General features: G+C 33.7%; 2 protein-coding genes across 2 annotated transcripts in view; both read left to right on the forward strand.

The window, feature by feature from the left end:
* Positions 1 to 289: 289 nt before the first annotated feature.
* LOC142346093 (aquaporin AQPAe.a-like) lies at positions 290 to 12760 on the forward strand. The gene is made up of 4 exons (XM_075398594.1): positions 290 to 582; positions 1081 to 1514; positions 9124 to 9205; positions 12202 to 12760. Exons 1-4 carry the CDS (start codon positions 397 to 399, stop codon positions 12451 to 12453), a joined length of 954 nt encoding a protein of 317 aa, XP_075254709.1. The 5' UTR covers positions 290 to 396; the 3' UTR covers positions 12454 to 12760.
* Positions 12761 to 19422: 6662 nt separating this feature from the next.
* The window catches only part of LOC142346094 (aquaporin-5-like), a 54235-nt gene continuing 51651 nt past the window's right edge, over positions 19423 to 22006 (forward strand). Inside the window, exon 1 of the mRNA XM_075398596.1 lies at positions 19423 to 19557. Within this exon, the coding sequence (XP_075254711.1) occupies positions 19474 to 19557 (84 nt within the window). The 5' untranslated portion in view covers positions 19423 to 19473. The remainder of the gene's footprint in view (positions 19558 to 22006) is intronic.

Raw genomic sequence — 22006 nt, forward strand, 5'->3', positions numbered from 1 at the left:
TATAGCATCATCTCAAAAGTCTCAATCCCAGATATCTCTTTTCTTTGAAATTAAGATATAGAATGATCTCTTGTACTCATGTTTGCTAAAACTCAAGCAAACGATTTGTTTAAAAATGCATATTCTAATGGTTACTTAAACTGTATATTTGCGTCGGATAATACTTCTAACAGCCAATCTAGAAGTAATTTTGTCCGCGCACAAATTTTCATTCACTGTAGATTTGAGCAAAAAATGAGATTAAAAGCCATTTTTTCATTAATTGGCTTTCATTCTTCATCAAAACATAAACGTTAACAAAGTTTGTTCAATATAGAACTGAAAAAATGAAACTACAGCAATCGGCTTCAAAAGTGGCGTAGTTCAAATTAGTTGTACGAGCAGTAAACCGAGAGCATGAACAGATTGTTAAATCGCGGCAAAATACCTGACCGCGTGAACACATATGGTACTCTGGAAGACGACAAAGATGGAGAGTTTCAATATGAGGTTAAAGAATACGAGACCCGAGAGGGGTTCGACACTTCGGTTGTCGAGGTCGACCAGCAGACAAAGGACAAATCGGAATTGAACGAGTCAAAGGTTAAAACCAAACATTGCATTCATATCAATTAGAGTTAAATTGTTAAAATTATTTCTAAAATTGAACATGCAGCATGCATTAATTATACCCAATATAATTGTATTTGAGGGGTTAATTTTTTGAACTTGGTGTTTTTTAACTTAGCAATTGGTCAGTAACTGTAGAAAGATCTGCCATATAACTTATACATCGAAGATTTTTAATACGCGCAGTCTTTTCAGCCGGGATATTGGACCTGGTTTCTTTGAAACAACCAAGTTCAATTGTAACATTTCACAGAAAAACTCAAAATTATCAATCATTGATAACTGATGCAACTAATTTGTGTGAAGTTTTAAAGCATCTGAGTCCAGTTCTGGAGCCCCGTTCAATTTTAATCATTAAAATACTCACAGACAGTAATAAACTATGATTCGGATTTAAGAATTTTGATTGGTTCAAAATTTCTGGTCGTTTAAAAAACTATCGTTGAGACTTATAATTGAACTGATTTTTAGGTAACGGGTGAAGTTAAGCCTGATGAAAAAATACAGTTATTTGGCCGCACATACGCTCTGGGCTGTGACGAGATCAAAACCCTGGAATTCTGGAGAGCAATCTTGAGTGAATTCCTGGCGACCCTTTTCTTCCTCTTGACGTGCCTAATTGCAATCTGGAATCCAGACTCATCGCTTTCTGTGGCTCTTGGCTCCGGACTTGCTTTTGCTTTTCTCATCCACATGTTTTACGGGATTACCGATGGTTTCTTCAATCCTGCGATTACTGTGGCACTTATGGTCAACGGGCAGATGTCACTGCTGAAATGTACTTTGTGTGTGATAGCCCAAGTATTGGGCGCTATTGCAGGTGCTGGTGTGGTAAAATGGTCGACCCTGGATTTACCCAGAGAACTCACTGGGGGATTGATCGAAAGTGAAGATATATTCGATCGGTAATTTTTTTATGAAAAGCGCTTTGAGTTTTGAGTTAAAATGGTCACTCGCTTAGACTTTCAAAATCGGGGTCTCAGCGTTTTCAGTCAGTAAAACAATCAAAATGTCTTTCTACTCGATATCATTTTCGATTAAGGTCAAAAAATACTAACGAGCATAACGAGACGACAATACGACAAGGAGGCTCGGTAATGTGCGTTCGCACATAATTTCCCGACCCCGATTATCCGCAACTTAGGCTTATCTGGGTAGAGTTCAGGCATTCAGAGATCAACACTGTCCAGATAATGGACATTCTGCCACCTTACAGATAACAGATAAATGACATTCGGAAAATATTTTGGACATTCTAAATAAGCAGTTTTTTCTTCATTTTCTATAGTTCAGTAATTTTTGTTATTGAGATTCAATGAATCAGCACTGATATGCTATGACACGAACGTCCAGGTATGAATTTACAAAAAATGATTCCCGCTCAAGTCACTTATAAGGATAAATAATGCCATATTAGTGGGTCAATGAGACCTGCCGTTATTAAGACTTTGAGACAAAAAAAAACAAACAATCAAATTACAACAGCAAACAATTACATCCAAAACTCAATGTCAATTAAAAAAAACTTACATGTTAAAATAGCGTGAAAAAAGCCTAAACTAAACAAAATAGTTTGTACTTTACTAGAAAAAAATCATGGGACCAGTCCACAATAAGACTCAGTAACAAATGGGGGAAAAGGAACAAAAAGGGGCCAAGTTGAAGAAAAGGCGTTCAAAATTAATTTCAAATATTGAAGAGCATTAGATATGAGTTTCAATCTTTAAATAGATTTATTTTCATTTTTACTCAATATAATAACAATGAGACCTGTCAATATCTAGAATATGTTGTATTTCTACAAAAAACTACAAATTCAGACGAAAAACAAAAAAAAATTTGGCAAGAAAACTGGCGTTGAAGCCGTTAAAGCCAAAACATATTATGTAAAGGTAAAATATCATTAATTGTGTGTTCTTTGAACACAAATACTGAGACATGTGACCTCTGAAGAATGACACGAGGTAACAAGAACCAAAAAAAAAGAACAAAAAGTTAGAGCTAAATTTTTTTTGAAGATATAATTTTTTTGCATTCAAGCGAAATAATTTAATAGGCCTCTTTATTTCCCATCGAAGCTTGCTCAACCACTATTTCGAGCACGCTCATCCGAATTTTTGGCATTAATGTCTGTCAAATGAGAACAGATAAAAGACCCTCCAAAATTCAAGTATTATTCAAAAAATGTGTAAGAACAAAAAGGTCGCCTCCAACAAAAAAAACTCAGGCGAGTAAAAAATGCCGCATTAAACTGATGAGATCAGACATACAACTACGACAAAATCAAGACGAACGACAAAATCAAACAGCAATTACAACAAACATTAATTACATCAAAAACTTTAAGTCCACTTTATAAAAAAACTTTTTAAACCTCCTCTGATCAGACAAAAGTGCGCTCGAAACGTCCTCTGATCAGACAAAAGTGCGCTCAAAACTTCCTCTGATCAGACAAAAGTGCGGTCGAAACGTCTCTCTGATCAGAAAAAAGTGCGTTCCAAACGTCCGTGATCAGACCAAAGTGCATTCGAAACGTCCTCTGATCAGACTAAAGTGCGCTCGAAAACCTCCCCTGATCAGACTAGTGTGCGCTCGAAAACCTCCTCTAATCAGACTAGTGTGCATTCGAAATTGTCTCTGATCGGACTAGTGTGCGCTCGAAACTGCCTCTGATCAGACCGTCCCAGACCGAAGTGACCCCTGATCAGACAAGTTCCAGACCATTGTCCAGACGAAAGTGCACTCGAAGCTTTTTCCAGACCATGTAATTCGAGCGCACCGGGAACATGTGTGCGCTCGAAACTCTTCTGATGAGGGGTCACTTCGGTTTGGCCACCTCGACCTGGGCTACGTTCCATGCATCAGAAGGGCTCAAAAAAAGGAATGAAATGATCTAAAAATGCTCGATATACATTTCCTATTTTAAATTGAAATGTAAAGTAACCACAAAAAATGATAAGGCCGGTTTTGAAATCAAATGACGGACTGATAGCCGCCAGGAAAAGCGAGTTTTTGTCTCCCTTCTGGTGAAATATATTTATTTTGATCTGATGGTGAAAGTTCTTTTTACACCTCTAAATCCCCTGACCTTTGTATTGGGATCTTCTCCTACCAAATCCTGGTAGAAATTCAGAACATAAAAGTAAAAAAAATAGAGAATCGGCTGATTGAGAGAAAAAAATCATACCTTCTCATCAACCTCTTTCATCTTTTCAAAAAAATAGAAAATAATTTTTTATTTTATATTGCTTCGGGGTTGGGTTTAACTGGAACAAGCAATGCACCGCCGCTCTGATGATATTTCTAAAAAAGGAAGAAAAAACAAGGGCAATTATAGCCACTAATAACTATATGGTTATGCTGATTCTTTGTCACTAACAAAATAGTGAGAGTAAATTTTTATAACTTTGAAGGGATGCAAATTTGAGCTCTTAAATAGTTGCATTCTTGTGCTCTTCGCTGAATCAAATGTTCCAAATATCATTTCAAGCTCAATTTTGTGACCACAACCCGCATAGTATACTGTTTCCTCTAACACTACTTCTGTTGCAGGGCACAATATCTTTTCGCCTTCTACTTCTTGTTAGAGCGTTTTGCTGGGCTAATAACCTAATAAACCATCAAAAAATGTGTAAGAACAAAAAAGTCGCCTCCAACAAAAATAATTCAGGCGAGTAAAAAATGCCGCATTAAATTGATAAAACAGACATACAACAACGACAAAATCAAGACGAACGAGAAAATCAAACAGCAATAACAACAAACATTAATTACATAAAAAACTTTAAGTCCACTTTTAAAAAACTTTTTAACCAGGTAAAAAAAGCGTCAGATAAAATTGAAACTAATCAAAAGATATTGTACTTCTTTAGAAAAGATATGGGACTCTTTCATAGTATGGCTTGGTAAAAATTAGACAAAAAAGAAAAAAACAGCAAAGTTAAAACATTGTCCTGTATTTTCAAAAAGCAATTAATTTTAAAAAAACGAAAACTATTAGATAGCAGTTGAAAACATCCATCATGTATATGATCACATACGCTTCTCTAGGAGGACTTTAGGAACTGTCCTTATTCAATTTTTTAAGCTAAAAAAAACAAATAGGGGCAATAAGCAAAGTTCAATTCAAGCTTCCGAAAAAAAGCTGTCGAAGACTTAATTTATGTTTTTTCTTCAAAATGTGTTGACCTGAGCCATCGCTGGACGCCATTAATGTGGCATGTGACCTCTCATTGATGAGAATGTAACAAAGACGCAAAAAATTGAAAAATTGAGCAACACTTCTGTATTTCTTTAAAACAATTTTTTTCAAAGTGATAAAAGCAATTAGCTGCAAATTGAAATATTTAAACAGGTTCCTTTGTTCACCCAAAAAGTGCTTGAGACATTAATTTATTCAGAATAATTCTTACGTCACCAAAAAGAACGTCGAATACAGACCAAAATCAGAAATTAGTTTACTTTTTTTGCGAAAATGTGTCGAAGCCAGTAAATTCATAACGAATTTTTTAAAAACATTAGATTTCGTACAATGGCACCTTCACTCGACAACAATATTGTCATATATGACAAATAAAGAAGAGACTAGAAACAAATAGTCAAAACTGAACAATATTGCTAAGTCAAAATGTTTTTAATTCTCTTGAAACAATTATTTTCGAAGTTTTGCAAGCCATCAGCTATTCAATGAAATCAGTTTATAGGCTGATGTATTCCTGCTCCAAAAACCAATAATATCTGTCATTATCCAGGAAACATCATACGCCCAAAAAGCAAAGTAAAAACGACAGCTAAAGACAAACGTAAAAAATTCAATTTTTCGATAAAGAGTGTCGAAGCGGTTACAACAAATATCTATCCCTATTAACACTTTTATTTGTTCCACTGTGGAATAATTTGAACGCCAATAATGTCATATATCAACTTTCCTAGTGTGATAGTGTGACAAAACGAGAAAAAGACGTGAAGAATGGGCCAATTCCTAAAAGTAAAAAAAAAAATATAAAAATTAGTGGTATCAGAGCCAGAAAGCCATAACTTAATGCAAAAAGAAATAAATCTTTAATTCGCTAGAAAGGAGAGGAAGAAGAAGCATTTTTTCGTTTCTGACACTAGCTAAAAGTTGTTCGTTAGTTCAACTGTGGATTTTTTCCGACAGTCTTTAACATATTTCAGCTCTCGAAACGTCCTCTGATCAGACAAAAGTGCGCTCGAAAATTCCTCTGATCAGGCAAAAGTGCGCTCGAAACGTCCTCTGATCAGACAAAAGTGCGCTCGAAATGTCCTCTGATCAGACAAAAGTGCGGTCGAAACGTCTCTCTGATCAGACAAAAGTGCGTTCGAAACGTCCGTGATCAGACTAAAGTGAATTCGAAGCGTCCTCTGATCGGACTAAAGTGCGCTCGAAAACCTCCCCTGATCAGACTAGTGTGCGCTCGAAAACCTCCTCTGATCAGACTAGTGTGCATTCAAATTTGTCTCTGATCGGACTAGTGTGCGCTTGAAACTGCCTCTGATCAGACCGTCCCAGACCGAATTGACCCCTGATCAGACAAGTTCCAGACCATTGTCCAGACGAAAGTGCACTCGAAGCTTTTTTCCAGACCATGTAATTCGAGCGCACCGGGAACATGTGTGCTCTCGAAACTCGTCTGATCAGGAGTCACTTCAGTCTGGCCACCTCGACCTGGGTCATCTTGTTTGGACATTTATAAGTCTAATTGAATATTTCAGTCGCTTTGTGATTATGATACTAATTGAAATTCTTTTCCTCTAGCAGTCCAGTGTTTCAATTTTATGAACCCATCAATAGGCGTATAAAGATTTCTATGACTTTAATTTCATCTCGCTCTCAAAAATTTTAAATTTTGTGTTTCGCACTTAATTCTTGTTCTTTTGGTGATCTACAATTTTGACTCATTAGCTTAAGATCTCATTGGTCCTTTAAAGGAGTAAAAGCTAATTTTTCAATTTTTTGGTCAATAGTTTCTGGTTTTTATTACTTAAAAATAATGTGTTATTATAAATTAATATTGATTTTTTGAGCTCTCGTTCATCTGTTATCCTGTCTTTTTTCGTATGGCTGTTTCGTATGTCGTTTCGCATAGTTTTGTCAAGGAAAGTTTTGTTAGATTTCAACTTAGGCATAGAAAAAATTAACGTTACAACGTGATAAATTATTGTTTTTATGAACGTATTTGGTGTTAGCTTACTGCGTTTAAGTTGTTCTCATCAATACCAGTTCCCATTGGCTTAAGGCGGAGTGATAAGAATTTTTAAAAGAGGCATAAGTGAAAATCAATAGATGAATACACCTTTTTGTTTATCTGTTAGAATGGACAGATTAAAAATTTCAGATAATCTAAGAGTTTATGTTCTGTTTGCCAAAGGTACAACTCCAGTTCTTTTTTTGTGAACGCCGTAATAGGCTGGTTATGTATATGTGTGGACAAAAACCAAGTATGCAATTGAACCCTTTAATTGTTTCAGAACACTTGAGCAATCTTAACATTTGCTTTTTATTGAAAAGAAGATCTGAACACTTTATTGATACTTCTCGTGCATTTTGTTCAGAAATGTATGGAGTGAGATAACAACATCTAGATATTTTTTGATAACTATTTGTTCAGGGCACTTCTTGGTCTTCATAGTTTTGCTTCTGATGCATGAAATCTTATTTTTCTCTTTGTTAATAGACATGAGGTTTTCCATACTCCAACGTTATTTCTGCAAGGTAACCTTTGCAATTTTTTTGATACCTTTGTTAATGATCTTTAAAGCTTAGCCGTAACGCATTTTATACTTCTGGCAAATATTGATCACCTTATCCAAGAACAGAAAGAGAGAGAGAGAGAGAGCGAGAGACAAAAAGAGAAACAGAAAGGGAGATGAAAAACACTATGTCGTCATATAGTGAGTGGTAGATGACGCTAAGTATCCATCGGTTTCAATGAAGTAAGCAGACAAACAAGTTGTTTTCAGTTAAACTTGATTTGAAACAAATTATTTGCAGCCAAAATAAGACCATATGCTAGCTTATTGAATAGATACTGCTGAGGTAATAAAACGCTGTAAAATTACGAATTTATCTAGCAGGTATTTTGGTAGTGATTTTCACTTCAACATTACACATTGAACGTATGATTTAGAAGAGGACAACACAGATAAGATACTCCCAATCCAAATTTATTGGTAAATATGAATGTTAATTCTATGTATGGACGTTTGTAACTTAACCTGAACTTGATAGATTTTAATCAAAATTATAGGATGTATTGAAATATTTTTAAAAGAAGTGCATAAAAAATGGCTCAACCAGTTGTCTAAAACCAATTTCAATTCATTGTCTTCTTCAGTCATTTGTTAACTTGATTCTCGAACAAAACATGCGCATTCGGAAAGCGAATCCATTTATTCTTCAAATGAAGACAAATAAAAAAGTGAGCACAACGAAGAGTTGCATTTTTGTGCTCTTCGCTGAATCAAATGTTCCAAATATCATTTCAAGCTCAATTTTGTGACCACAACCCGCATACTATACTGTTTCCTCTAACACTACTTCTGTAGCAGGGCACAATATCTTTTCGCCCTCTACTTCTTGTTAGAGCGTTTTGCTGGGCTCATAACCTAATAAACCAGCTACCAGCTCTTTATGTTGAATAATCATCAACACCATTACAGTTGCAGTAAAATTCAGGACGCTTTTAGGTTGCTACCTCACAATCTCCTGAAATCTTGTGCTCTCCACTGAACTAACTGGTATATTGCGCAGGTCTTAACTGGTATAAATCCACTGAATATTGCGAAGGTCATACTATGCTTTCGTCCATTGAGCTATCAATTTAAGCTCCATCCTATGATCATAACTTCACTACCAGAGCGTATACTCTAGCAAGAGCATATAGTCAAATCTTTGAATTCAATTTCCGGGATCGCTACAATTTTTTTATAATCCTTAATGGAACATATCAGTTTAACCGTTCGGGCAAGATGTTTTTACAACAAAAACATTTAGTTTTAATTTTAAAATCCGAACAAATAGAAAAGCATCACTCTGCAGTACTTTCTTGAAAAAATTTATGTTTAAAAATTGCGCAGAAAAGTATACTCAGTATATCTATATATAATACATACATATACATATACATATACATATACATATATATATATATATATATATATATATATAATTATATATATATATATATATACATATATAAATATATATATATATATATATATATATATATATATATATATATATATATATATATATACATATATATGTGTATATATGTATGTATATATATATATATATATATATATATGTATATATTTATATATATATATATATATATATATATATATATATATATATATATATATATATATATATTTATATGTATGTATATATATATCGATTGTTTATTGATTATGTAGTATATCACTCGATCTACAAAACTACCAGTGTAATTTTTCTAACTTGACAATTGTTTTGATTTTTTGTGTCTTCAGATGCATTCCGAAGCTGATTGATGGTTACGAGTGTGAGGGTCTGGTCTTTGAGTTTATGTTCACATCCCTACTTATATTGCAGGTAATAAATTGTAATTAATGATAAAAAGCTAACATAATTTTATCCCTTAGTTTCGATCTTGGCAATAAATATTTAGCTTTTCTATTTCTCAGACCTCTCATACGTAATCTGCTCTCCTAGTCATTTCACCACTTCATGTTACAAGAGATACAAGAAAGTAAATATTAAAAACAACAAGGCGACTCGGTAATGTGCGATAGCACATGAGGTTCCGACCCCGCCCATCCACAATTTTGGCATAATTGTCTACCAAATGAGGAACAGATAGAAAAACCCAAAAATTATTTTTTGCGAATCCCAAAAAAGCCCAAGTCTTTTTCAAAAAATTCTGTATGAACGATAAGATAGCCTCCAAAGCAAATTACATCAAAAAATTTATGTCCCTCTAAAAAACTAAATTAAATAACAAAGTCAACATACCGTCAGATAAACCTAAAACTAAACAAAAATAACTTATAAATCACCAGAAAACATATGCGACCAGTCCATAAAAAGGTTTGATAACAATTATACAAAAAAGAACAAAAACAGGAAAGTAAAAAAATTAACTTATTTTTTTGAAACAGTTAACTTCAAGGTAATAAATACCATTAGGAATCAATTAAAATACCACAAACTTACAATTACCACTGTTTCTATAGAAGGGCATTAGGACCTGTCCTTATTCATTTTTTAAAGCGGCTAAAAAGAACAACAAAGAACAAACAAAATATCAATTAAAACCTGCAAGAAAACGCTGTCAAAACCGTCAAGCCAAATTTTGGCACTCCAAATTTTTTGATTGCGCCTTCTTCAAACAGCTATAATGCAGTATGTGGCCATTCATTAGTAAGACTAGGTAACAAGTAGACAAAAAAGCGAAGTGCTAAAGTATGTAATACTTTTATTTTTTTTTTCGAAACAAAATTACATTCAATGTCATGAAAGGCATTAATTACAAAAAGAGCTATTTAAATAGGGTCGTTTAATCATGAAAAAGAAGCGCTCAAGACCTGTAATTATCCAGAATATTTCTTGCATCTACAAAAAGTACGTCAAATATGACAAAAATCAAATTATTTTACTTTTTTTTTGTGAAAAACCGATGTCGAAGCCAGTAAGGTCATAACAAATTCTCTAAAAAAAAGATTTTGGGACACAAATCCCGTTATTCCCTTGACATCCATAATGTCATATTTGACCTGTAGTTAACTAACGAGATTTGGTAACAAAAAGAAGCATAAAAAGAACAAAATTGCGAAGTTAAAAAGTTTTTTTTTTTAATCTGGAAAACGATTGTTTTCAAAGTCATGAAAGCCATCAGCTATCTACTAATATCAGAATATCGGTTCTTCTATTTTTCCATGAAAAGCCAATGAAAGCTATCACTATACAGGAAATTTCATACGACCGAAACGACAAAGTATAAATGACAGTTAGAGACAAAATTAAAAAATTCAATTGATTTCTTCAAGAAAGAGGCGTCAAGGCCGTTAAAACGATTATGTATATCTTTCAGGATTTTAATATGTTCAATTGTGCCTTATTCTGAATGCTAATAAGGTGACATGAGAACTGTCAATAATGTGATAATGTGACAAAATTAGAAAACGTGAAAAACTGGCAAATATCAAAACAAACAAAAATCTTAAATCTTGTAGTATCAAAGCCAGAAAACAATATTTTCAGGCTTAAAACTGCAACCGAGAATAAATGTTAAATCAGTAGAAAGAAAAAGCAGTCTTTCTTTGCTGACACTAAGTGGAAGTTGAGCAAATTAAGAAAAAATTATAGGAAAAGTTAATTAAGCCATTATTTATTGAAAAGTCAATTATTGTTAAAAAAAGAAACGACCATAAACTTTCAATTAACAAATTAAATGCATTAGCTTGGAGCTGCTTAGCAAGCGATTTGATTGGACCTATCACTCCTGAGATTTGATTTGATATGTTCTGTTCTTTTTTATTAAAAAAGTCTTTTTTTTAAAAAAAAAAAGACCGACTGATTACAACCCGACTTTTTTTGGATTGTAACAGTCCAAGAGTGGCCCAAAACTAGCCCTGCTAATACTTATTGTCGGTTAGGAACAATTGATTTTTCGAATGTTGTAGATATAGATAATTTGTTAGTTGAAAACTCAAAAAAAATTCTGCATTTTTGATAATCAACGAGTAAAGTTAGCAAAAAACGGCAAAGTTTTAACTACAGTGCACTCTCAGCGGACTCTGAAGTAGAAATAGCCCCCCTCTGAGTCTTCAAAGATTATATGAGTGTTGTTTGGGGGTGTACTGTCGGCAAATTTAATCAGAGTGGACTAAAGTAGCTTATTTCGTGCTGTTTTTGATGAAAAAGGCTAAATTTTGAAATGTTTATCCAGATTTTTTGACCAAAAAAATTAAATCAAAACAATCAACACTGCTTGTTCGTCTTCAAAAGTAAAATCAACGACACTGTTCTTAAAAATTATAACAAATTTTAGCAAAATTGACGAAATTTAGGCAAAAATTCCGGAAAATGTGAATAAAAACAACGTGAATTCACTCTTCTTTTCTCAGAAGTTTAAACCTCGATAACTCCCTGTAGAAAACGAAAATTTAAAAAGTCTTTTTAATTCCATATTCTAGGCTGGACGAGCTTTCTAATGATGCCAGTCTCAACTCTCTACGATGAATATATCGAGCGGCGAAAATTCACGGAACAAAAAAAAACCCATTTGAGTATATAGTTCCTCCCCCCAAGAGGGTCGGAACAAAAAATCAGAAAACTATCACACCAACTGATAGCCTGATAACTAAAACTTTGATCATTGATAATAATACCCAGCTAATTTAAATTCAAATTTTAATTGAACCCAAACTCGTTTCAATCCGCTGAAATGTGCTGAAACTGTGAAAGACATGCGCTGAATTTTCATAGCATTATTATCTGACACTTTTCAGCTGAATATTTTGCAAAACTAGGTCATTTTTGAATTAATTTTTGAAAGATCTTCGAATCAGGAAATATTTTATTCCCAGGTAATGCGCTGCACAGACTCCACTCGCCCTGTTCAAAATGGAAGCCTGGCTGCCTCTATCGGCTTAGTGATCACTGTTGCCACCCTCTCCTTAGCAAGCATCTCTGGCGCAGCTTTGAATCCAGTTCGTATTGCAGGCCCCGCAATTGTAGGAACTCATTGGGACAATTTAGGCTGTTACGTTGTGGTGCACATTGGTGCTTCCTTCGTGATTCCATTTGTTTACAAACCCTTGTTGACGACGATGACTTAACTGGACTTTATGGAAATGGCAACGCTTTTACTTTCGATTGACAATTGATCATTATGATGTCGATTGTTGCGTGAGTTGTCGATGAGCGGAAATGATACATTCGCTCCACTATATCGACAACCTCCCAACAGTCACATGTTCAATATATTTAATGAAATATTTACATCTTTTCTCCAAAGCAAGAAGCAAAATTCCGGTGCTAATTAATGCTCCAAATCGCATTTGCTTCTTGATTTGTCTCCTGTAAATTAAATAAATTAAGGGATTTCTATGCAAATAATTAATCAACTATTTTCACGTTTTTTTATTTCTCTTTTGTCAATCTGCATTGTGGTGATTGTGATTGCAATTGTGTATACATGGCCATTCCATAGTTACAGAGATTGTTTGTTACGATGTTGATCGACTTGGTCAACAAAATAACAATTTTTAGTCGTCATACACTATGTCAAATTTGAGATCTCATAAGTTCATGAGATATCTTGCATGACAAAGCTATCTTGATTAAGATTAAACTGCTGTACAAAAATTGAGACGGCATAATTTTTGTACCAATTTTGGACCTCATTGTACAAACTGCAGTCAAGCAATCTAGGGTGCCATCACGAAAAAATTGTGGGTATGAGAAAAAAAATTGACGAGTACGAGAAAAAAAATTAAAAATTAGGTTGAATATTGGTGTGAGAGAGCAAATTAATAGGAAAAACTAGAAACTATTGACACAAGTTTTAAGAATGGTTGTTTTCTCATTTTCTTCACTTAGGAAACAGTTAATGTCTATTTATAAATAGTGAACGCATCAAATATAATTAATACGCAGGCAAGGCGAAAAAACATATTTAAAAAAAACTATCTTTGCAAGAAAAACTATTTTAAGTTAAAAAAACTGTATAAAAAACTAACCAAATTCAATTTTTATCTTGTTTGCAGTTGTTTTGTTACATTACGGCAGTATAAGCAAAGTGGTAAATTTCTGTTATCTCTGTGGTGCTATAACGGTAGCACCCATTTTGTTGTTCGGGAGAGTTTTTTAAAAATCGAAAATTAAGGGAAGGGATTACTGTGCCAGCTGTTTATTCATTGCTACTCAATTGGTTTTTTTTAAAAAAAGGACAATTGAACGTTTTGGCAGCGATTACAGCAAAACCACCCTCCTGAAATCTGGTTTAAGGAGTGAAGCTCGGCAAAGATTTCTTTTGGATTGTTGATTCTTGCAAAACCGCATAAATTTGTTATGACAGCTGTTATTTTGTGTTTGATGTACTATAAGGTTAGAAAACAACAAAAAAATTTACTATGCTAGCTATAGAAAAGATGTTAGCTCAAATTAACTTTACTATGCTAGCTCAAATTAACTTTTTGAAAAATTGCTGATGAATGTCACAACATATTGCCCAAATTGTCTATTGATTCTAAATGATACCTATTGTTTTTGGTTATCAATAATGCGTGAACGTACAATGACTAAACTAAAATAACTTAGTTCAACCAGAAGAAAAAATTGAAAAACAAACCAGCAGAGAATCAACTTGAAAATATCAAATTTAAAATTATTACTAGTAAAAATTCTCCAATTGTGTATCAAGTAAGATTTGTAATTGCAAAGTTTAAGCAAACGTCCCAAGATGAACTTTTGTTTGATCGATTGTATGAAAAAGGAAAAATTTTCAAAAATGCCCAAGGGAACATTTATGAATTTCTTAGCATAACTGCTTGTTTTCAAATTACTATTGACTTAAAGGAAGCAGAAATTTTCCTCAAAGGGTAAAGGGGTTTTGTGAAACAACAGAACGATCTCAAATATTTGACAAATGAGGCCTAAAATGACTAAATTTACCTGAACTGTGCACGTGTTTTGGCGTTCCCCGCACCCTACCTGCACGGTTTCTGAACCTATCTAAATTTTCGGTAAAAATACTTGAAAAATTCAGGCAGTCCTGCTCCTGCACAAATAACCTGCAATTTATCTGCACAGAACAAAATTAAGGAAATTTTATCTGCACCTTTTACCCTACTTTTCCAAGTATTTACCTTCACAGTACCCTCAATTTCCTGAAATTCCCGAATTTGTAAGTACGTTCAGGTACCGTACAGGTAGCGTGCAGGAACGCCAAAACAAGTACACAGTTCAGGTAATATTTCATTAGTTGATAGGTAGTTTTATCTGCACGAATCAAGGAGCCTGGTCGGGTTCGCGGCGTATAAACAGACCTAGAACCAAAGCAGCAGACAAAAAATGAGAACGAGAAAAACGCAAACGAAAAATTCGTGTGCTTCAATTTTTTCCATTTAAAACAAAAAAAATAAATTGCACTTAATTTACATGAACGGTTTAAATTAGAACGGTTTAATAATTTGAACGGTTTCAAATTCTTACAATCGGTTGAGGCAAATCAGCCAACTGCATCTAATTTCCTCCATCGGTATGCAACCGTAAACTTTCAACTTAAAAGTGAAAAGAAGTGTGAGTGTGGGTGCTCACTCATAACAACTATTTGCATATAATAGTGTTAAAGTATTTAGGCAGTCCTGCTCCTGCACAAATTACCTGCAATTTATCTGCACAGAACTAAAATTGTGTATCAAATAAGATTTGTAATTGCAAAACTTAACGAAACGTCTCGTAAGGAACTTTTGTTTGACTGATTGTATGAAAAAAGAAAAGGGAGAGCTGAATGTTCAAATTGAACAGAAATTAGTGACACCCCTCCTTGTTTTTGTTTCATGTGAACTAAAAAACAACAATATGTTCACGTGTTGCTGGTATGAAAATCCAGATTCTGATTGGTTTGAAATTGATCGTCAACTGATAAAGTGGAGCCTATATTCTTTGGAAAAAGCAGATCTCAAAATTTGATTTTTTGTACATTTTGCAAAAATTGACAATTGACATATAAAAAAATAAACATTTTACATTTTGTTCAAACAATGTTATATATATTTTCCAATATTTGAGGAATAGGCATTATCAATTTTTTGAATGATGCGGCTAATTATTTGTCACTTTTTTGATTAAAAATAAGTGAGTGTGGACTAATATTGGACAAAAGTAAGAAAACGGATGTCTTTTGGTAATGAATATTGAAAAATTGTGCAATCATTTTCAATTTTGTAAGAGCAGACGAGTTGAAAAAAACTCTATTGTGCAACCAGTAAGCTTAACAAATCAAACAAGAACAAAAATCTTTCTTGTTTCCAATAGCAGATTTCCCATTGGCAGTTTTCCTCAAAGGGGAATGGGGTTTTCTGAAACAAGAGAACGATCTGATATATTTGAGAAATGAGGCCTAAAATGACTAAATTTACCTTATCTGTGCATGTGTTTTGGCGTTCCCCGCACCCTACCTGCACGATATCTGAACGTATTTAAATTTCCGGTAAAATTACTAGAAAAATTCAGGCAGTTCTCCTGCACAAATTACCTGCAATTTATCTGCAAAGGACAAAATTAAGGTAATTTTATCTGCACTTTTTAAACTACTTTTCCAAGTATTTACCTTCACAGTACTCTTAATTTCCTGAAACTGCCGAAATTGGAGGTACTTTCAAGTACCGTACAGGTAGCGTGCAGGAAGGCCAAAACAGTTCACAGTTCAGGTAATATTACATTACTTTTTAGGTAGTTTATCTGAACGGTTCAAGGAGCCTGGTTGGTTTCGCGGCGTAAAAACATACCTAGAACAAAAACTGAACACGAACAATCGGGAAATAACCAGACCAAACAAAACAGAGAAGTGAAAAAACTAATCAGCCGACAAAAAATTAGAGAATGGAAAAAAACGCAAACGAAGGAATTCTTGTGCTTCAAATTTTTCCACTTAAAACAAAAAAACATAGCAGTACAAGTCCTGACGTACAATTCGAAAAATTTTTATTGACTAAACAAAAAGTTAGACCTAGTAGGACTATGAGTGAATTGGGAAAACCATTTATAGAAAAAACAGATAAAAAAATTTAAAAAAAAAGCGAAAATCAAAAATAAAATGCAGCATGCGTACAAAAAACCTCTAGCGAAAAGAGAAATTTGGCTTAAACAAATAAAATAGGCCTCGAATGCACTATAAACGGATTGAGAAAAACATTAAGAAAAAATTTCCGATCCAAAAAATCAAAAAAACAGTAAGAATCAAAGTGAAATTGTCGCATGTGAACAAAAAATCACTAGCGAGAAAGCGAACTTTGGTTCAAACACCATTTTCTCACTCTACTTTAAAATTAGAGTGGAAGAAATTCACGCCGCAAAAACACTCGCTCTTTCGCTCCACTTCCTGTTTCGGCGTGACCAAAATCACTACTGCAATTTGACTTCAAAAATCATGAAAATGTGTGAACAGATCTTAAAAAAACATAGCAGGACAATTACTGACGTATAATTCAAGGAATTTTTATTGACTACACAACAAATCAGACCTAGAACGGACTATGAGTGAATTTGTGAAACGATTTCTGAAAAAATCAGTTCGAAAAATGAATAAAAAATCAGAAAATCAATGTCAGAATGCCGCATGTGAAAAAAATCCAATAGCGATAAATTGAAATTTGGTTTAAAAAACTAGGACTAGAATGAACAGTAAATGTATCGGTAAAGCCATTTAAAGAAAAGCAATCCAAAAAATAGAAAAAAACAGTTAAAATCAAAGTGAAATTGCCGCGTGTGAACAAAAGACCACTAGTGAGAAAGCGAATATTTGTTCCAACACCGTTTTCTCACTCTGCCTTAAAATTGGAGTGGAAAAAAATCACGCCGCAAAACCACTAGCTTTTTTGCTCCAATTCCTGTTTCGGCGTGACCAAAAGCACAACTCCAATTTGACTTGAAAATTCAGAAAAATGTGTGAACCGATCTTAAAAAAAACATAGCCGGACGAATTCAGCAAACAACTCGAAAGAGAAAATTGACCATAATTATGTCTAATCAATTGGAGCAACTAGTGGGAACCCTGAACCTCCACAAGTCCCATTTTAAAATAAGGTAATATAGAAATGGCATTCAAAAACAAATTGAACAAGAAAAAAACTAGAAAAACTTAACAAGTTTTAATAGTATAAGGAAACATTCAGCCGAATAAAGATCCTTTTCAGTTAGAGCAATGAAAAGCTCGCAAAATGATAGGCAAGTCACTTTATGCTAAGAAACTTGTCTAAGATTTAAAAAAGAGAAAAACTGAAAGAAAATAATAAAAATGGTTTTAAAATTTCTCAATTTTTCTTCAAATTTTTTTCAAGAAAAAATGATTTATACCAAGAAAACTTTAATCAATTGGTATCTAAATATTCCTTAATTGACAGACTCCTATCCAAATCCCACTTGAAGCACTAAAACAAAAAAAAAACAGGCAAAAAATCTTTAAAATTTGTCTAAAAATCAGCAAAACTGATCAAAAACCTCCAAATTAGCATTAAACTCAAATTAGCTACATGAAACCTTCAATTCCTATCGAAACAAACCTAAACAAGCCTAAGACTAACACAAAATCATAATCAAACCTCATAATCATCAAAAGTTGCAAAAAAAGTTGCTTTTAAAAGCCGCACGTTAACGAAAAAAATTCGCTCGCTAAGAGAAAATTTTTTCACACATCAATTTCTCGCTCTCTCAAAAATGGCGGTATGAACAAAAACCACGCTCTTTTGGCTCCGTTTTTCACTTTTGTTCAACGCCAAAATCACTCCATATTTTTTCACGCGTTTCATTTTCCACTTCAAAAATCACTCCAATAAAATTGATTAGAAAAAGGACTTCTCCAATACTCCTCTTCGTGTCGTAAAAAAGACAGAGCCACAATACAATTCAAATTCTTTGAATTTTAAAAACACAGCGCCCCAATACAAATCCAATTCTTTGATAAACTGTAGATAATTTACATGAACGGTGTACAGGCGAGGAATTTTGAGGAAAACTGTCGAGGTGAATTTTACCTACACATGGCCTTACCTGTGCACTGTTCAGGTGGATTTGCCTGCACGTTTTTAGAGCGTAGGGATTAAGAGAATGGGGTGCAAATTGTGTGAGCCAAGGACAATTTTCAAGAATTACGAAGGCTTCAAATTCTTACAATTGGTTGAGGCAAATCAGTCAACTGCAACTAATTTTCTCCATCGGTATACAACCCGTGTCGAGGTTTTTGGGTAAATTTTTGTAAAAAATGCGATGAATGCGGTGAATTTTTGTAAGAAATGCGGTGATTGCGGTGAATGCGGTAAAAATAAATATTTCACCGCATTTCACCGCATTTCTTACAAAAATTCATTGCAAAATTCACCGCATTTCTTACAAAAATTCACCGCATCGAGTTTTGTGGCAAAATAATGTAAGAAATGCGATGAAAGCGGTGAATGCGGTGAAAAAAAATAATTCACCACATTTCACCGCATTTCTTACAAAAATTCAACGCGAAATTCACCGCATTTCTTACAAAAATTCACCGCATATGATTTCCAAAGTTTATTCAATCTGATTTAAATTCACAAGAATTTGCTGGGGGTCAGAGGTTCGAACCCGTGTTGGGTTGGTTCTTTTTTGTAAGAATACTGAGAACGCGGTGAAAATAAATAATTCACCGCGATTCACCGCATTCACCGCAAAAAGATGTAACAAATACGCGGTGAAAATTATTTTTTTTCACCACATTTCACCGCATTTCTTACGAAAATTCACCACCAAACCTCGACCCGGGAACCGTACTCTTAAGACTTTCAACTTAAAAACGAAAAGAAGTTTGAGTGTGGGTGCTCACTCATGACAGCTATTTGCATATAGTAGTGTTAAAATATTTAGGCGGTTAAAATAGAAACCCTCATACAGCCCAGAGATTTCGTTACAGTAGACAATAAGGCTATTGTATTGTTTTGTTTATAGTTGTGTTCATGCGCTTCGTTCTAGATGTTTGTTACCTGTAACTAGCAAACGATTACCTATAACAAAACAGAGTTGACTAACCGATATATCTAGAGCAATATATTGCATGTGACTTGTCAGATTGTTATTAATATACAAAACTTTTATAACAAAAAAGAGTTATGGAATATTTGCAAGCCGATTGTTCCAAGTCCTCATCGAATTCTGAAATTCCCTCAGTTATTATTCGTCAACTTCGTCAAAAGGTAAAAATTTAAGTGCACAAAAACAAAACTGTGTTTATAACCTTTGCAGCAAAGAAGATTTTCTTTCAAAAAAAGTAACAAAAACTTTCGAACACTTTGCCGTGCAACTGCAACTCCTCCTCCCCCACCATGTACAATTTTAGCTTTTGGTGTCACTGGATGTCAGTTTTTATGCACTCCAGCAAAAGTGTCAAAAGTCATACAAAAAAGGTGGCAAATTACAGAAAATTTCCAAATTATAAATGTTTCTTCAAATATTTTGAAAAATTTGACATGCGGGAATGACCTGTGGGAATGAATTTACAAATGCTAGTCAACACTTGGCTAAGAATATATGAATCTCATGTATATTTATCTTATGTTTCCAATGGTTGATCTGGACCTCAACCTGGGTTGTTGATATTGCAGAAAAGCATTTGAATCAAGACCTCGGCTAATGCATACACGTCAATTATATTAAGCAAACCATTATGGAGCCTTTCGGATTTCTAAAAATCTCCCAAAACATTTTTTTACTGGATTGATCAAAACAAATATAATTGGGTATCACCAAGAGAAAAATGTTTGATTACACGCGCGGATCTCTCAGAGGGGGACAGGCCTCTTGCAGAGATTTTCCAGAGGCCAAATCTTGGATTGAGATGTCAAGAATTGGATAGGGTACCCAAGACTTGGGCCCTTCTGGACATAATGATTTTTGATTTCACATAGACTATTAACGTATTTTTTCAGTTTTTTGGGCTCAGATTCAGACAATAAACGAAGAAAAATAGTCTGAAATAATTTAATGCACTAGAATTTGACTGTCAGCTGCTTTGTGTCTGTGACCTGATCAGTTTCTGAATCAGTCCTGAAACCCTTTCTATGCTTTTTAGGAACAAGGCGGCTCGGTAATGTGCGATCGCACATAAGGTTCCGACCCCGCTCATCCACAATTTTGGCATAATTGTCTACCAAATGAGGAACAGATAGAAAAACACAAAAAATTCAAGTATTTTTCAGAAAAAAAACTGGTGCATGAACGGAAAGATAGCCTCCAAAGCAAACAACTCATTGGAGTAAAAAATGATGCATAAGATTGATGAGATATGCCGATATTAAGAAAGCGAGCGAAGACGAACGGCAAAATCAAACAACAACAACAACAACAACAACAACAACAACAAACATTAATTACATCAAAAAATTTATGTCCGTTTTAAAAAAGAAAACTTAATAACAAAGTCAAAATAGCTTCAGATAAAACTGAAAATAAACAAAATAACTATTAGTCACCAGAAAAAATGGTTTTTCACCAGTTCATAATAAAGCTTGGTTACATTTAGACAAAAAAGAACAGAAACTTTAAAGTTAGAAAATTCGCTGAAATTAAAAAAAAACAATTAATTTCAAAGTAATGAAAACGATTAGGAGTCAACTAAAATATCCCATAGGTTTACAATTAACAATGCTTCTATAGAAGGGAATTCAGTACTCTTGGTATTCAATTTTTAATGCAGTTACAAAAAGAACAACAAATAGACAACAAACTAAAAATCAATTAAAACTTGCCAGAAAATGCTTTGGAAGCCGTAAAGCCATACTTTGGCCCCCAAAATATGTTCAATTACACCCTCGTTGAACACCAATACTGTATTATGTGGCTGCTCATTAATGAAAATAAGCAACAATTAGACAAAAAATAAAAAATGCAAAAATATGTAATAATTGTTTTCTTTCGAAAAAATTTTTTTCCAAAGACATGAAAGCCATTAATTACAAAATGAAAAATATGAATAGGTTCGTACAAGAGAAGCCCTTTAGACCTGCAATTATCCAGAATATGTCTTAGGTCTACAAAAAGATCGTCAATTATAGCAAAAATCAAAAATTCTATTACTTTTTGTGAAAAACCCGTGTGGAAGCCAGTAAAGTCATAATGAATTCTCTTAAAACATTAGATTTTGTGACACCAATCCTTTTTGACACGTTCCCTTCAAATGTATTATGTGGCTTCTCATTAATGAAACAAGGTAACAATTAGACTAAAAAGAAAAAAGCAAGATTATGTAAACTTGTTTTTATCAAAAAAAAAAACTTATTTCCAAAGACATGAAAGCCATTAATTACAAAATGAAAAAATTGAATAGGTTCGTTTATTATTCCAAAGGAAGCCATCAAGACCTGCAATTATCAAGAACATGTCCTACGTCTACAAAAAGAACGTCAAATATGACAAAAATCAAAAATTAATTTACTATTTTTTGTGAAAAACCCGTATCGAAGCCAGAAAATTCATAACGAATTCTTGAAAAACATTAGATTTTGTGACACCAATCCATTTTGACACCTTCCGTTGACAATAATAATGTCATTTTTAACCTTTAATTAACGAGACCAGGTAACAAACAGACAGTGAAAGGAACAAAATTGCAAAGTTGAAATAATTATTTTTTTCTTTATGGAAAAC

Source organism: Convolutriloba macropyga, chromosome 9, assembly GCF_964194025.1.
Source record: "Convolutriloba macropyga chromosome 9, txConMacr16.3, whole genome shotgun sequence".
In the NCBI taxonomy this organism is placed as follows: Eukaryota; Metazoa; Xenacoelomorpha; order Acoela; family Convolutidae; genus Convolutriloba; species Convolutriloba macropyga.

Bases quoted from the DNA above. Each gene is read 5' to 3' on its own strand.
- LOC142346093 (XM_075398594.1), top strand. From the start codon at position 397: ATGAACAGATTGTTAAATCGCGGCAAAATACCTGACCGCGTGAACACA. The intron at 583-1,080 runs GTTAAAACCAAA...ACTGATTTTTAG, and splicing joins CGGAATTGAACGAGTCAAAG to GTAACGGGTGAAGTTAAGCC. The intron at 9,206-12,201 runs GTAATAAATTGT...TTTTATTCCCAG, and splicing joins CATCCCTACTTATATTGCAG to GTAATGCGCTGCACAGACTC.